At 43.3% G+C, this 15,953-nt stretch overlaps 1 protein-coding gene across 1 annotated transcript in view; it reads left to right on the plus strand.

Moving 5' to 3' along the window:
- Positions 1–15,953, plus strand: part of RAB31 (RAB31, member RAS oncogene family) — a 155,017-nt gene that overhangs the window by 53,208 nt on the left and 85,856 nt on the right. The window contains exon 4 of the mRNA XM_064378949.1: positions 15,380–15,459. Within this exon, the coding sequence (XP_064235019.1) occupies positions 15,380–15,459 (80 nt within the window). The remainder of the gene's footprint in view (positions 1–15,379; positions 15,460–15,953) is intronic.

Raw genomic sequence — 15,953 nt, forward strand, 5'->3', positions numbered from 1 at the left:
TGCACTGTATGGTGGTAGAAATAGTGGCAGTGCCATCTAGTTTTCATAATGAGAAAGCACCACAGAGGATCTTGGGGTGCTGGGCTCTGACAGGTGATGCATGAGTTATCAGGGCTGTGTCCGCTTCAGAGGGGACAGCACGGTGAGAAAAGGGGGCACCAGGCTAAGGTGGCCCCCGTGAGCACATTCTCAGGAAGTTGAGGGTGGGTAAATGGTCCTTGTTTCCTTGCCTTGCATTGAAGACTTTGCTATTCCACATTTTCTTTTTTTAAAAATAATTAATCTTAATTTTATTTTTTAACCTGAGCTAAAGATATGCATATTCCACATTTTCTCTGGTGCTTTAGAATTTGTTTAATGAGTTGAGCTTTTTTTTCTTCTTCTTTTTTCTCTCTTTTTTTTTTTTTTTTTTGAGACAAGGTCTCACTCTGTCACCCAGACTGGAGTATAATGGCACAATCATGGCTCACTGCAGCCTCGACCTCCCTGCCTCAAGGGATCCTCCTACCTCAGCCTCCCAGGTAGCTGGGACTACAGGCGTACATCACCATGCCTGGCTTATTTTTTATAGAGACAGGGTCTTGCCATGTAGCACAGGCTGGTCTTGAACTTCTGAACTTAAGCAATCCTCCCACGTAAGGCTTCCAAAGTGCTGGGATTACAGACCGGAAGCTACCTTGCGGGGCCATGAGCTATTCTTTAAAACACTCTTTTTTTTTTTCATTTTTTTTTAAATTATTTTTTCATTTAGTCTTCCCTGCGTTTCAAATAGAACAATCTTATGAGAAGCGTCAGTAGGATTATTTAAAGCTGAAAGATGAGGAAGTGAGCTCCTGGAGGCGTTCATGTTTCCCTTCTCCCTCTGTCTGTCCGGGTCCTGGCACTAAGGATCCTGGCTGTGGGCAATCTGCAGGGTGGAAAAACAATCCTGTCTCCCCTAAAATGTCTTGTCACGGTTCCCAAGGTCCCCAGTAAGGATGTGTGGAGCAGGGAGGTGAGATGGGAGGAACTGAAACAGCCCCATCCTGGTGTCGGGTTCCCTATTGAGTCACAGTGTGTGGAAACGATATCAAATGAAGGAGAGTTTTCCTACTGAGATGAAAAGGCACTTAATAAAATGACATAACACTTCACAGGGAGCTGTTTTAATGGTTACTCAAAGCAACTCTGAAATGTCTATAATGAGATCTTAGAAGCAAGTTCTGAAATCTCCAATTCTCTGCTTTCTGATCTTGGATGCTGTGATATCTTCCCTAGAGATTTACTCTTAGACTGAATGACTGTTTTACATGGTAACTTTCTATCCATGCGAGCTTCATTTGGAGATGGTAGGTTTATTGCTAGTGCTTAAATCACTCTAAACAGGTTTTGTCAGTTAAAGCGATGTTGTCTTTCCTTTCTCACAGCCCAGAGAGTAGACTCCTGTATGAATATTCAGAATCGGTGCTTGCAGAGCAGAGCTCATAAATCCTATGAAACTTTGTTCTCATCAACCTCTCACGCTGCTGACCTACCCTAAACCTTGATGCCCTAATTTGCAAAATGGGGGTAACCCTACTTCATTAGGGTTGCTGCACAGATTAAACATGTAACAAGCCTGGACAGAGTCAGTGCTTACTAAATGCCTTCCATTACATCTGCATTAATTGCCCATTGCTATTGCCCCCAAACCTAACAGCTTAAAACAACATGCACTGATTATGTCACAGTTTTTGTGAGTCAGGAACTGGGCATGGCTTAGTAGGTCCTCGGGCTGGGGGATCTCTTACAAGGCTGCAACAGGTGTCAGCTGGGGCTGCAGTCATCTCATGACAGGACCGGGGCAGAGTCTGCTTTCAGGCTCCCTTGGTGGTTGTCACCAGGATGCAGTTCCTGGTGGCCTGTTGTAGATGTGCCCTGAGACCTCTCTCAGCTCCCTGCCTTTCATCTTCATGCATGGTAGCTTGTAAGAGCAAGCAGGCAAGAGGGAGAGAGGGAGTGTGAAAAAGAGGGCTGCCAGCATCTTTTATTTAATTAATTAATTTATTTATTTTTGAAACAGAGTCTCGCTTTGTTGCCCAGGCTGGAGTGTAGTGGCAAGATCTTGGCTTACTGCAACCTCCGTTTCTCGGGTTCAAGCGATTCTCGTGCCTCAGTCTCCCAAATAGCTGGGATTATAGGTGCATGCCGCTATGCCTGGCTAATTTTTAGTATTTTTAGTGGAGATGGGGTTTCACCACATTGGCCAGACTGGTCTTGAACTCCTAAGTTCAGGTGATCCACTTGCCTCGGCCTCCCAAAGCGCTAGGATTACAGGCATGAACCACCGCGCCCAGCCACCAGTGCCTTTTATAACCTCCCCTTGGAAGTAACATCTGCCGCTTTTGCTGCATTCCATTTCTTAGGAGCAAGTCATTAGGCCCAGACCATATGGGAGTGAATACTGGTAGGCAGGGATTACTGGCAGCCGTTTTAGAAGCTGCTTATTGCAATTGTGATCGTTCTTCATCCTTTTTTGCTAGATGGGCAACTTAGGAACAGTAAAGATTGTCTTTTTAAAAATTGCAGAATGTAACAATAAAAATCCAAAGTTTGTAGCTTGGTGCCTTGGTAAGCCAGGTTATTCCGTATGACTTGTGGATGTTCCCTCCAGGAGGTGTGTGCCTGTGCCACTCATCAGTGACCCATCTTGCCCAGTGAGGAGCTTGCACATGTGTTGTTTGTGAAGAAAGGTGGCAAAAAACTAGGTGGTTCCTTTGATAGGCAGTGTGATTTAATTGAGAAACCATGTTAATTATTATTATTGTTTTTTAACAGTTAAGGCCACATTCTCTGTTTCTTAGCTGCACAGAGTTTGTACATCGGGACAAACTGCTCTCTGGAAATGCCAAGAAGCAGTGGGGCTATTATAAGAAAAACAGAACTGGAGGAGTTATGGAACTTGCTCTTCTTCCCCATTTAAAAGTTGTCTTCCTTCTTTTCTTTCTTTAACTGATCTGAAGAGTAGGGAAGGAGGAGAGCGTGGTGGTGAGGTCTTCCTTAAGAACTGGGCTAGGAGAGACATGGAGCCTCTGGCACTTTGGTTTTTCGCTCCTGATAAGGTCCGTGGTGCTGGCTTTCCTGGAACTCAGCAGCAGGGCTGTCCTTTGCCACCAGCAGGGTTGAGGAGTTACCACCATTGAGGCCAGAGCACTCAGTGGCTGAAAGATTGCTGAACTTTGGAATCCACCAAATAGGCCAGCTCTGCAAGAATGAGGGAAAAATAAATTTAGCAATAGCAGAAAGGGACAGTGTTTTAAAATATTATAAATATTTTCTTATTAGGAACAGTTTCTTTAGGGTGGATGATGTCCCAGCACCAAGACGGTCTGTTCTTTTTAAACCTTCATCTCAGAGTCTGAAAAGATCTGGGAAGTGTCCTAGCCTTCACACGTGTCCTTGCACAAATTGCTTTAATTTCCTCCTTTAAACTTATGCTAAGGCCTAATCAAACATGACCAGAGAGATGAGACAAGGCAACTCAAATGAAAACTTTTCAACAGACAACAGAAACAGACCCACAGAAGATCTAAAGAATGAGATTATCAGACATGGACTTTAAAAGATGGATGTTTAATATGTTCAAGGAAATAAAAATCAAGATTTAAAAATTCATCAAGGAATTGAAAACTATAAAATGAATAAAATGTAACATTTATAACTTAAAATTATAATAATTGATAGGAAATCAATAAATAGGCTTATCATATTTGATACATCTGTAGAAAGAACTGGAAGATGCATCAACAGAAAATCTCCAAACTCAGAGAAACTCAGATAGAAAATAAAGAAAAAAAGGTATATATATGTGGTGAAAAAGTCTAATGTAGGCATAACTGGCGTTTCAGTAGGATAAAAGAGACTTAATGGAGCAGAAACAACATTTAAAGAGATAATAGCTGATACTTTTCCATAGGAAGTACTTAGCTTGGTGCCTGGAACTTTTCATATGGTCAGTAAATGTCAGGTTTTCTCATCATCAATATTATTGTTTTGCTCATCTCTGCTCCTATGGAAGACTTACATTGTTGGCAGTTTTATGAGAGTCCCAGTCCACTAGGCCTTTTGTTCACCAAAGGTCTTAGAATCCTGGAGCTTTTGCTTCTACTGAAGGCCTGGAGTTGGGAGTCACAGTAGTTGAAATCTTATTTGAAATTAGAGTAAGTTTTCCTATGGAAACAATGTTGTCAGTGAATGTGGGTGTCCACTGTAGAGTGCTGTAGCTCAGCAGCAAGCTTGAGAAATAATCATATTTTATTTACAGCATTAGTTTAATGGAAAAATGCATATTTTAGTTTCACATGTGTAGCCAACAAATGCTCACTTGGAACTCAGCCATCAGCAATCCAGTTGATGGAGTGGGGATTGCCTGTACAATTAGTTCAGTCACTGTCACCCTAACCTCCTGCCTTTGATTCCTTTGTAAAGTTTAAGTCTCATTTGTAAGTGTCTTCACTGCAGGAATCAGAACATAATCTTTTTATCCCCTGTCGTTGTATACTGCTGACTGCATGGGCGGTGAATCAGTGGATGAATTTGTGCATGCATTTGTGCATGCCTCCTGGAGAGACGGTTTGGCTGGTGAATAGCACACTGGATATGGGGAATGGGAAGTCTGAGTCTTGACTCTGCCTTTACTAGTTTCCAGGCCTGTGGGGAATCCGAGTTTCTCTTATGCAGGAATTGAAGATGAAGCTATCTCTTCTCCCCCTGACGGAGGGCTGTGGTGAGGACCAAGTGAGATACGTGTGTGAACGTGGGTGCATGGGTTCCCCTTTGCACCATCAAATCATCTTGTTTTTGTGGCTTCCATGCCCTTCCTAGTTACATTTTCCTGCATTGCTAGCTCAGTTTTTCCCAGAACAGAGTGTGAGGATTGAGGTTTACTCTGCTTGAGTGAGATCTGCTCTCACCACCACGAAAGGGAATCTTGTAGAATGTGTGGTAATAAAAACAGCATAGGATGGACTTGAGTTTGATCATGTTTTCTGCTTTATGTCACCTTATTTTTGGTAGTGGTTACTGTGATTTGTAAAAATCAGACCTTTTTCTCTTCAGTGCATAATTGCCTCCCTGGTGAAAAGTGCTTGAGATGCAGAGGGTGTAAAATAATTTACTCTGTAAATTCCACAGTATTTAGGCCCAGAGCAAACAGGCCCAGTAAGTCCATAATCTGATAAGCCCTGGAATGGGATCCAGGTGCAAAGTACTTCCATTCTCTTTGACTGAAAGGGAGGCCTAGACACAGAATCAAGTGAGGAATGAATTGGGGCTCTCCAGGGAGTTCACTGGTAGTTTTAGGGGTGATGTTCAGTGTTTTCACCTCCAGTCCTTGGTACAGCCACCTGATAGAATACTTCACTTTGGGGACCTGAGACTCTTGTTGGGTATATAGGACTGGGGTTTTCTGCTGATTGCTTGTAATAAACCTAGTGCAGAGGGCCAGGTGTAGGAGGTGAGGGAGAGTGCGAGGGAGGGAGTATATTCTCTTCCCCTTAGGCAAAGCTTCAAAAAAGTGCTTTGTGGGTCAACATGCAATTTGTGCCATGTTTCTATGGAGTTTCTTTGAAGTTGATAAGGGCAGGTGCAGTGCTTCCTGGATTGAGCTGCCTGAGCCCGCTTGTCTTCTGTTCTGAGTTAATCCTGGTTTGGGGGCTGTAGAAAGGGGAGGAGTAGCCATTCAGTAACCCTGGATTGCTAGGGCCCAGACCTGGGGACTGGACTCACTCTTCCCAGGCAGGGCCAAGGCACCCTCCTGCTCCAAGCTGTGGAGGTGCCTTCCCATGTGACCTCATCTCTGCATCTGCGAGCTCCATCTGCCCCCAGAGTGGGCAAGTCAGGCAAGCGTGGCACTGTCCTCATTACTATGCACCGCCTTTGCCTTCAGGCATTTCCACACAAGGCCACCTGCCTGCCAGGCGGGGCGGGCTGAGGCGTGGGGTGTGTGTACTGGTGTCTGTGGTGTCTGATCAGACCTTTACTTCTTTTGGTCACCTTTAGGGTCAGAACAATCCAAACTATTAACCATGCACAGTTCTGCCTATTTTCTCTCTTTATGTTATTTCTTCCTGCTCACGAGGTCTGCTGCCCTGTATAGGCCTCTTGAATTTCCTAATTTAACTCCTTATCAATGCTGAAGATGCTGAAGACGTTTTAGAAGCATGTGGCTGGGCACATGGCTCACGCCGGTAATCTCAGCACTTTGGGAGGCTGAGATGGGGATCACACGTGGCCAGGAATTTGAGACCGGCCTGGGCAATCTAGTGAGACCTCACCTCTACCAAAAAAAAAAAAAAAAAAAAAATTAGCCTAGCATGGTGGTGTGCACCTGTAGTCTTAGCTACTTGGGAGGATTGCTTGAGCCTGGAAGGAGGGTGTTGCAGTGAGTCGATGTTGTGCCCCTATACTCCAGCCTGGGTGACAGAGTGAGACCTTGTCTCAAAAACAAACAGACAAACAAACAAAAGTCCAAACCAAAACAAACAAAAAGAAGCACAGAAGCCTTAAAGTCTAAACATTTAAATGGATGACTGAATAAAAAAATAAACAAGTAAATGCAAAAATCCTTGTCATATAGGTTATCTCGATTCCAAGACCAGAAAGAGATGCTGAAATTATCAGGTGATCCCCAATGGGATGTGACGCACAGGGTCAGTTCTGTAATGTACATTATAGGCAAATCGTATTCTCTCCAACATTTTGAGAAGAATGAACTCAAGATTTGAAAGGCTACCATGTATGCCGTGATTTTTGTGCCCAGTTCTTTTCTTATTTAACTATATTATGAGGAATTGAATCCCTGAGTTTATGGGTCTTGTTAGTTTTGTTATTTTCTCTCCATAAGAATCATGTTGATTTATAATGTTATCAGCAATGTATATTCCTGATAAGGTTCCTAAAACACCTTATCACTTGAATATTCTCGAAAGGTCTGCGGAGCAGTGCTTAGTGAGTTTGGAGTAAAGGAGTCAGTAGGAGTGTGGTGGATGTTATGAAGAGAGACCAGAGAGGACAGCCTTTTCTTCTCAGTGCCCACTTTGATTGAGTCACAGTGATTCCCTGCAGGGCTGTGTTGAAAAGATTTTAAAGCCCTTTTCAGGTTCAATAAGATAATGTGTCTTGAATTGATTACTGATGTCTGCCATGAGAGCAGGATTATGTAGTCTCAATCACAATCTATTTGCCTGGGAGGTATCATTATTTTTCTTTTTTTTTTTTTTAAGACAGAGTCTCTCTCTGTTGCCAGGTTTGAGTACAATTGCGTGATCTCGGCTCACTGCAACCTTCACCTCATGGGTTCCAGCAATTCTCCTGCCTCAGCCTCCCAAGTAGCTGGGACTACAGGTGTGCACCACCACACCCAGCTAATTTTTGTATTTTTAGTAGAGACAGGGTTTCACCATGTTGAACAGGATTGTCTTGATCTTTTTTTTTTTTTTTTTTTTTTTTTTTTGAGACGGAGTTTCGCTCTCGTTACCCAGGCTTGAGTGCAATGGCGCGATCTCGGCTCACCGCAACCTCCGCCTCCCGGGTTCAGGCAATTCTCCTGCCTCAGCCTCCTGAGTAGCTGGGATTACAGGCACGCGCCACCATGCCCAGCTAATTTTTTGTATTAATAGAGACGGGGTTTCACCATGTTGACCAGGATGGTCTCGATCTCTTGACCTAGTGATCCACCCGCCTCGGCCTCCCAAAGTGCTGGGATTACAGGCTTGAGCCACCGCGCCCGGCCTGTCTTGATCTTTTGACCTCGTGATCCACCCGCCTCGGCCTCCCAAGGTGCTGGGATTACAGGCATGAGCCACTGTGCCCGGCCTCATTTTTTTTTTCCCTTTTTTTTTTAACTATAAATTCTGGGATACATGTGCAGAACGTATAGGTTTGTTATACAGGTATACACGTGCCATGGTGGTTTGCTGCACCCTCAGCCTGTCATCTACATTAGATATTTCTCCTAATGTTATCCTTCCCCTAGTCCCCCACCCTGAGACAGGCCCTGTGTGTGTGATGTTCCCCTCCCTGTGTCCATGTGTTCTCATTGTTCAACTCCCCCTTATGAGTGAGAACATGTGGTGTTTGGTTTTCTGTTCCTGTGTTAGTTTGCTGAGAATGATGGTTTCCAGGTTCATCCATGTCCCTGAAAAGGACATGATCTCATTCTTTTTTATGGCTGCATAGTATTCCATGGTGTATATATGCCATATTTTTTTTATCCAGTCTATCATTGATAGGCATTTGGATTGGTTCCAAGTCTTTGCTATTGTGAACAGTGCTGCAATAAACATACATGTGCATGTGTCTTAATAGAATAATTTGTAATCATTTGGGTATATACCCAGTCATGGGATTGCTGGGTGAAATAATATTTCTAGTTCTAGATCCTTGAGGAATCACCACACTGTCTTCCACAGTGGTTGAACTAATTTACACTCCCACCAACAGTGTAAAAGCATTCCTATTTCTCCACATTCTCTCCAGCATCTGTTGTTTCCTGACTTTTTAATGATCGCCGTTCTAACTAGCGTGAGATGGTATCTCAATGTGGTTTTGATTTGCATTCCTCTAATGACCAGTGATGATGAGCTTTTTTTCCTATGTTTATTGGCCACATAAATGTCTTCTTTAGAGAAGTGTCTGTTCATATCCTTTACCCACTTTTTGATGTTTTTTTTTCTTGTAAATTTGTTTAAGTTCTTTGTAGATTCTGGATATTAGCCCTTTGTCAGATGGAAGATTCCAAAAATTTTCTCCCATTCTGTAGGTTGTCTAGTTACTCTGATGATAGGTTTTTTTTGTTTTTTTGTTTGTTTTCTTTTTTTTCTGTGCAGAAGCTCTTTTGTTTAATTAGATCCCATTTGTCAATTTTGGCTTTTGTTGCCATCGCTTTTGGTGTTTCAGTCATGAAGTCTTTGCCCATGCTATGTCCTGAATGGTTTTGCCTAGGTTTTCTTCTAGGGTTTTTATGGTTTTAGGTTTTATGTTTAAGTCTTTAATCCATGTTAAGTTAATTTTTGTATAAGGTATAGGGAGGGGGTTTAGTTTCAGTTTTCTGCATATGGCTAGCCAGTTTTCCCAACACCATTTATTAAATAGGGAATCCTTTCCCCATTGCTTGTTTTTGTCAGGTTTGCCAAAAATTAGATGGTTGTAGATGTGTAGCGTTATTTCTGAGATCTCTTTTCTGTTCTATTGGTCTATATGTCTGTTTTGGTACCAGTACCATGCTGCTTTGGTTACTGGTAGTGTAGCTTGAAGTCAGGTAGTGTGATGCCTCCAGCTTCGTTCTTTTTTGCTTAGGAGTGTCTTGCTATATGGGCTCTTTTTTGGTTCTATATGAAATTTAAAGTAGTTGTTTTTTTTTTCCTAATTCTCTGAAGAAAGTCAATGGTAGCTTGATGGGGATAGCATTGAATCTATAAATTACTTTGGGCAGTATGGCCATTTTCACAATATCGATTCTTCCTAACCATGAGCATGGAATGTTTTTCCATCTGTGCCCTCTCTTATTTCCTTGAGCAGTGGTTTGTAGTTCTCCTTGAAGAGGTCCTTCACATCCCTTGTTAGTTGTATTCTTAGGTATTTTATTCTCTTCGTAGCAATTGTGAATGAAAGTTCAGTCATGATTTGGCTCTCCATTTGTCTATTATTGGTGAATAGGAATGCTTGTGATTTTTGCACATTGATTTTGTATTCTGAGACTTTGCTGAAGTTGCTTATAATCTTAAGGAGATTTTGGGCTGAGATGATGGGGTTTTCTAAATACACAATCATTTCATCTGCAAACAGAGACAATTTGACTTCCTCTCTTCCTATTTGAATACGCTTTATTTCTTTCTCTTGCCTGATTGGTCTGGCCAGAACTTCCAATACTATGCTGAATAGGAGTGGTGAGAGAGGGCATCTTTGTCTTGTGCTGGTTTTCAAAGGGAACGCTTCCAGCTTTTGCCCATTCAGTATATTGGCTGTGGGTTTGTCATAAATAGCTCTTACTATTTTGAGATATGTTCCATCAGTACCTAGCTTATTGAGAGTTTTTCGCATGAAGGGGTGTTGAATTTTATAAAAGGCCTTTTCTGTATCTATTGAGATAATCATGTGGTTTTTGTCATTGGTTCTGTTTATGTGATGGATTACATTTATAGATTTGCATATGTTGAACCAGCCTTGCATCCCAGGGATGAAGCTGACTTGATCGTGGTGGATAGGCTTTTTGATGTGCTGCTGGATGCTGTTTGCCAGTATTTTATTGAGGATTTCACATCAATGTTCATCAGGGATATTGGCCTGAAATTTTCTTCTTCTATTGTGTCTCTGCCACATTTTGGTATCAGAATGATGATGTTGGCCTCATAAAATGAGTTAGGGAGGAGTCTCTCTTTTTCTATTGTTTGGGATAGTTTCGGAAGGAGTGGACCAGCTCCTCTTTGTACTGGGAGGTATCAGTCTTAATCCGGAGGGGTAGGAAGCTTGAAGGCTGTTGCAGGAGTCCAGGAGTGAATCAAGTATCAGCGCTTGGTTTTCACGGATTGGTGGTGCCTAGCGTTTTATGTAGCAGCATCCTGATTTCATAATTATAGATTTACATGTGATTAATAAGTGTGACAATTCAAACAGCAGAAGTTGCCATTTCAGAATAAGTGGTTGTTCTCAGAAAGGAATCTCATCTGAGGGATCAATTTCCCAGGAAGTAGATGGAACCAATTGTTGGGTGTGAGCCCCTCTCTGATATCAACTATACAGATGAGTATACAATGAAACACTGCCAGGCCCACAGGTAGGGTTTTACTGTACTTTATTTCAGGTTCTGGAGTCATAATTGGGTTTATTCTAATGTCTCCTCAGCAGTCAGTAATTTGAGCCCCTTTCATTACTGTTAAAGCAACAGCGGCTGTATCTTCACAGCCTGCGAGGCTATGAGTAATTTGAGCTCTGCAACGTGAAACCAGAAAGCACTAATAGTACTTGTGAGTTCTAGAAATTTGACTTTTTTTTTTTAAAGAAGAAATTTAGGCTGGTGTGGTGGCTCATGCCTGTAATCCCAGCCCTTTGGGAGGCTGCGGCGGGAAGATTGTTTGAGCCTGGGAGTTTGCATTAGCCTGGCCCACATAGCAAGACCTTGTCTCTGCAGAAAAACCCAGCATTTAAAAATAGCTGGGTCTGGTGCACACCTGTAGTCTCAGTTACTGGGGAGGCTGAAGTGAGAGAATCACTTGAGCCCAGGAGTTTGAGGCTGCAGTGAGCTGTGATTGCACCACTGCACTCCAGCCTGGGTGACAGAGCAAGACCCTCCCTCTTAAAAAAAAGAGAGAAATGTACACTTGGCAGGGAAGTTGATATAACCTAGTAAGAGCTGTAATAGGTTTTCACTAGGACTCAAAGAGTTTGGTTCTGACTCTAGCAACCAGCTATATGACCTTGAGGAAGTCACACAGTTTCCTCTTTAGCAAAATGAGGGGACTGGACAAGATGGCCTGTGGTATTCTCAGAATCTTACGAAATGGAAAATTATATACATAGATGAGTTTCCATCAGTGTGGCCCTAAAGACAGGCGTCTCTGGTCCTGTCTCTCTTCCAAGGCTCCTTCTTCACCCAGTAGGCTTCATTCTCTTTTCTGTGTCCCTTCTTTGTGTCTTCACCTGCGACAGTCACAATTCCCCTGGCACTTTCCTTGTGTGTCAGAGCCCCAGCGACGTTCCTGTAGGGAAGGGCAAGTCCCAGGGCTGAGTGACGCCTTAGCCTGGCTCCTGGCTGTCCTCAGCAAACCGCGGGCAGGGTGTGCCCCTGGTGGCCAACCGAGGAACAGCACCCACCCCTGGAGGTCGGGAGCTGCATCCACTTGAATGGTCAGTCCCAAGTCAGTGGCCAGACCTGAGGATTCAATGGTGGTGTTTTTTGTAGAAATGCTTCCTTTTCTGAGACAAACTAAAACTTTGCCTATCCTTTTGTCCTGTTATTTCTTTTCTATCAAATGTCTAAGAGTGTACATTTGACAGTGCATTATAAAAGAGGTGAGAGTTAAAATGTTTTAAAATAAACAGTGACTTGTTTCGCTGAAAAATCAATGCTTACATCTAAATTTGCTGCTGTAACTATTCCGACAAGCTGGAGTTGATGCTTGAGCCCTTTGTAGAGAATGATGAGTAGAGCTGAACATTGAGCACAGTCAGGTGGCATTTTCCTTTTCCACCTTCAACGGCATTTTGGGGCGGGCCTTGCAGGATTGGTTTGTTGGCTGCTTTGAGACTTGTGTCCATTGTTTTGAGCACATCCCTTGGGAGAGTATACGATAGATTCCAAAGGGGTGCTCTCCAGAGCAGTGCCCCCACCGAGAAGATGCACCCTCAGTCCTGTGCCCCTAGGCACCTGAGAGAACTGAGAAAGCATGGACAGCCTAAGGAGGAAGTCCGTAGGACAGACAGGAACCAGGTGAGATTTCTCGCTGGGTGATAGGGTGAGCCTGGATATCAAGGAAGGAAGAAAAGGAGCAAATCGAGGTGTTGTCTCCTGAGCTTGCAGGGGCTACAGTGGGGCAGCCCTGCCTTACCATTTGTCTGCTGGTCCTCCTGCCGTGTGCCTTGCCCTGCTCCGGAACTCCTGGAGGCCAGGGAGGGTGGAACAGTATCTTCCTGTCAATGGGGTCTAGCCTCCTGTTGGCATGGGAAAGGGAGGGTTTGGGGAACGCTGTTGAGCGAGTGAAGAATGAATGAATGAATGAATGAATGAATGGAAGAGCCCTGAGAAAGAGAATTCCTAAACTGCAATGGAGAAAGGTAGAAATGAGTGGAGTTGGTGTTGGGGAGAGGTCCCCACCCCGCCTACTTGGCAGTTTGTAGGAATCAGTTGGCCTCATGAAAGTGTGCTGCCTGCTGCAAGGGGCATTTTCCTAATCTTCAGGGGCAGGGTGGGGCGGGGGGGGCAGGGCGTCACGGTTTCTCAGTGTTCAGTTTCTCCGGGGTTACATGGGCTAAAGTCTGGCAAGGATCTGCTCCTCCATAGGAGGTCTTAAAAATGACTGAGATGAAAAGAGTTGTGGTCTGGGGGACTGTGAGGGAACATGAGCCAGAATCCATACTTGAGGTGCGGCTCAGAAATAGCAGTGGCATCGATTGGCATCTCATGAGCTGATGTTTTAATTTTGCCATCACCTCTTTGAACTCTGTGCATTGATTTGCACGCTGCAGATAAACAGCAGCTTTGGTGCTGTGTTTGTTTGGGCTCAGAGTCAGTGCAGGCTGCTCTCCTTGGGAGGTGAGACCTAGAGAGGGATTTTCTGATGAGTATTAAAAACCGAGTCCCCTGTTGCCCCAGATTTGCTGGAATTGTCCCCCAAAAACAGGGCTGAGAAGGAGTAAAAATAATTCAGATTGCCAGCTGGTATTTCAAATCCCATTTCATATTTCATGTCTGAAGAAAACCATATTACTCTGAATTTCAACATTTTGTCTTTGATCTTTCGGCTTTCAAAGTTACACCTTTAAAGTAAGAGAATAAAATCAACTATGTTTTCCTTCCCTCGATAAATGATTTGTTTCCCTTTTGTTTATAGTTTTTAGAACGCCTCCATGATCCTCTCAGGTGGGAACATGTTGGCAATGGCACTGTGTTAATAAGGCCTCGGGTCCCGGGTTCTCCGCCCTCCCTGCCTCTCTCAGAACAGCAGCCATTAGCAACTGAGGGCAGGTGCTTTTCTCTACTTTCTTATACTTTTTGGTTAACTTCCTGACTATATTTTCTAACTCCTTGAAATTTTAACTTCTACTATCATATGTTTAATTATTTTTTTTGAGACAGGGTCTCACTCTGTCACTCAGGCTGAATGCAATGGCACAATCATAGCTCACTGCACCCTTGAACTCCCAGCCTCAAGCAATCTTCCTGCCTCAGCTTCCCAAGTAGTTGGGACTACAGGCTCATGTCACCACACCTGGCTAATTTTTACTTTTTTTTTTGTTTTTGGAGAGTCAGGGGTCTTGCTATGTTGCCCAGGCTGGTCTTATGCTCCTGGCCTCAAGTGTTCATCCTGCTTTGACCTCCCAAAGTGCTGGGGTTACAGGTGTGAGCCGCTACACCTAGCCACATTTTAAATTTCTAAGAGGTTGGTGGTATTCTCTGAATAATCTCTTAAAATAGCATCCTGCTTTTGTGTGTGTGTGTGTGGAGGGGGGAGCATATGAATGTATGACATTTCTAAGTGAGTGTTTATATTGAAAAAATTAAAATGTAAGTTGAAAGCTCTGTTTGTATTGGGGCTTATCAACTGCTGCACACATGGCCTTTGGTTAGGGGACCCAAAATATCAGAAACTCGAGACCTTTTTTTCTCTTACCTAAAGGGGATCCCCCACTGCTTCTGTGTAGGCTTATGCAGCTCAGGGTGAACAGCACCTGGCCACTCCCTTAGCTGTGCCTGATGTCCCCGAGCCCAGCTCTGTCTGCTGCAGGCTTCCTAGAGAGTAAAGCTCTGACCCTGGTTATGTGGCCTGGGGCTCCAAGGGTAGGTTGTTGCGTAGCCTTTCGACTGATCTGTTTTCAGCCATGCCCTCCAAGTCTTGATGTCTTCTGAGAGTCTGCGGCATAAATTGACCTGCTTCGTTATTGGCTTCTCTCCCTGCCGGCACTTCGGTTTCAGCTTCTTTGTTCTCAGGGACCGCTTGTCCTCCTGAATTTTGTTGATACCTCTTGTCTGGTGTTGTCTCTTCTCCAATCTCTTTGACCTTGTGAATTTGTGTCTTTTATTTCTTAAACCACTTTACAAAGGCTTTGGAAGGGAGTGGATGTAAATGCATGTATTCAATTTCCAGTGTGTTATTGGATCCTTGTCCTAATCAACTTTAAATAATTATTTAAGAGTGAAAGATTTGAGACAAGACCATTATATAATTAAGCAAAATTTGGAAGTTATTACCCAACCATCAGATTCTGAAAAGAAAATGTTAGAAATGTGGAAATTAGAATTAATAGGTTTTATAGGGTGACACCCAGAGAAACAGATTATGTGTCTTTTGAATGCAAGGTTTTGAACAGAATGAATTCTATTTCTGCCAAAACAATGTGGTATGTTCACATACTTCTTCTATAGACCCCTCCCAAGATTTCCAAATTTCTGAAAATACATCCATGGTAAACTGTTCATTTTTGGTTAAATATTATATATATGTCAGGCATGTTTCTGAAACTTATTTTTACCATACTTTTTTCTTTCTATGAAAGCAATACAATTTTATTGTAGAAAATATTGGTAAGAAATAGCAGAAAATATTCTCCCAGTCCCATCAACCAGAAATAGGCAGTCCTGTCCTCTGGTTATCTATGAGAGTTGCCGCCCTTCATCTTCATAGTTGTATCCTCATTTCTTTTCTAGGACACTGGGGTTGGGAAATCAAGCATTGTGTGTCGATTTGTCCAGGATCACTTTGACCACAACATCAGCCCTACTATTGGGTAAGTTCCTGTATGTCGTTCTCCTTCACGTTGCTTCCTTTCACAGCGTCGGAATGGTCATTCTGTCTGTGCCTGAGCCCTCAGGCAGGGCCACAGTTTTCATCCTAGCCGGTGAGAATCAATCCCAGCTGTAGACCGACAGAAATTCAAGGACTTCTGAATATGTGACCAGGCTTACTGTCCCTGTCAGTCATTTTTTTCGTAGTCATCCTTCCTCATGCTACCTCCCAAGGTCGTTTCCTTGATCTCTGAGAACATTATTCTGCAAATCTTGTCAGCATTATTTCCAGACCGAAGACGATATGCAGAGCAAACGCCTGATAATTCTGCTTTAAGTTGCCTGACACTAAACCTTGGAAATGCCATCCACTCGTACCTCAGTGCTGTCTGTAAAGTCTGTGGAACAGATTGACTTTCCTTTTCTGGAATTATCTTTTTTTATCCCCCTTGAGACTAAGTCTTGCTCTGTCATGTTGCCCAGGCTGGAGTGCAAT

This window comes from Aotus nancymaae, unplaced genomic scaffold (genome assembly GCF_030222135.1).
Source record: "Aotus nancymaae isolate 86718 unplaced genomic scaffold, 86718_ANA_hifiasm-v0.15.2.pri h1tg000020l, whole genome shotgun sequence".
Lineage (NCBI taxonomy): Eukaryota > Metazoa > Chordata > Mammalia > Primates > Aotidae > Aotus > Aotus nancymaae.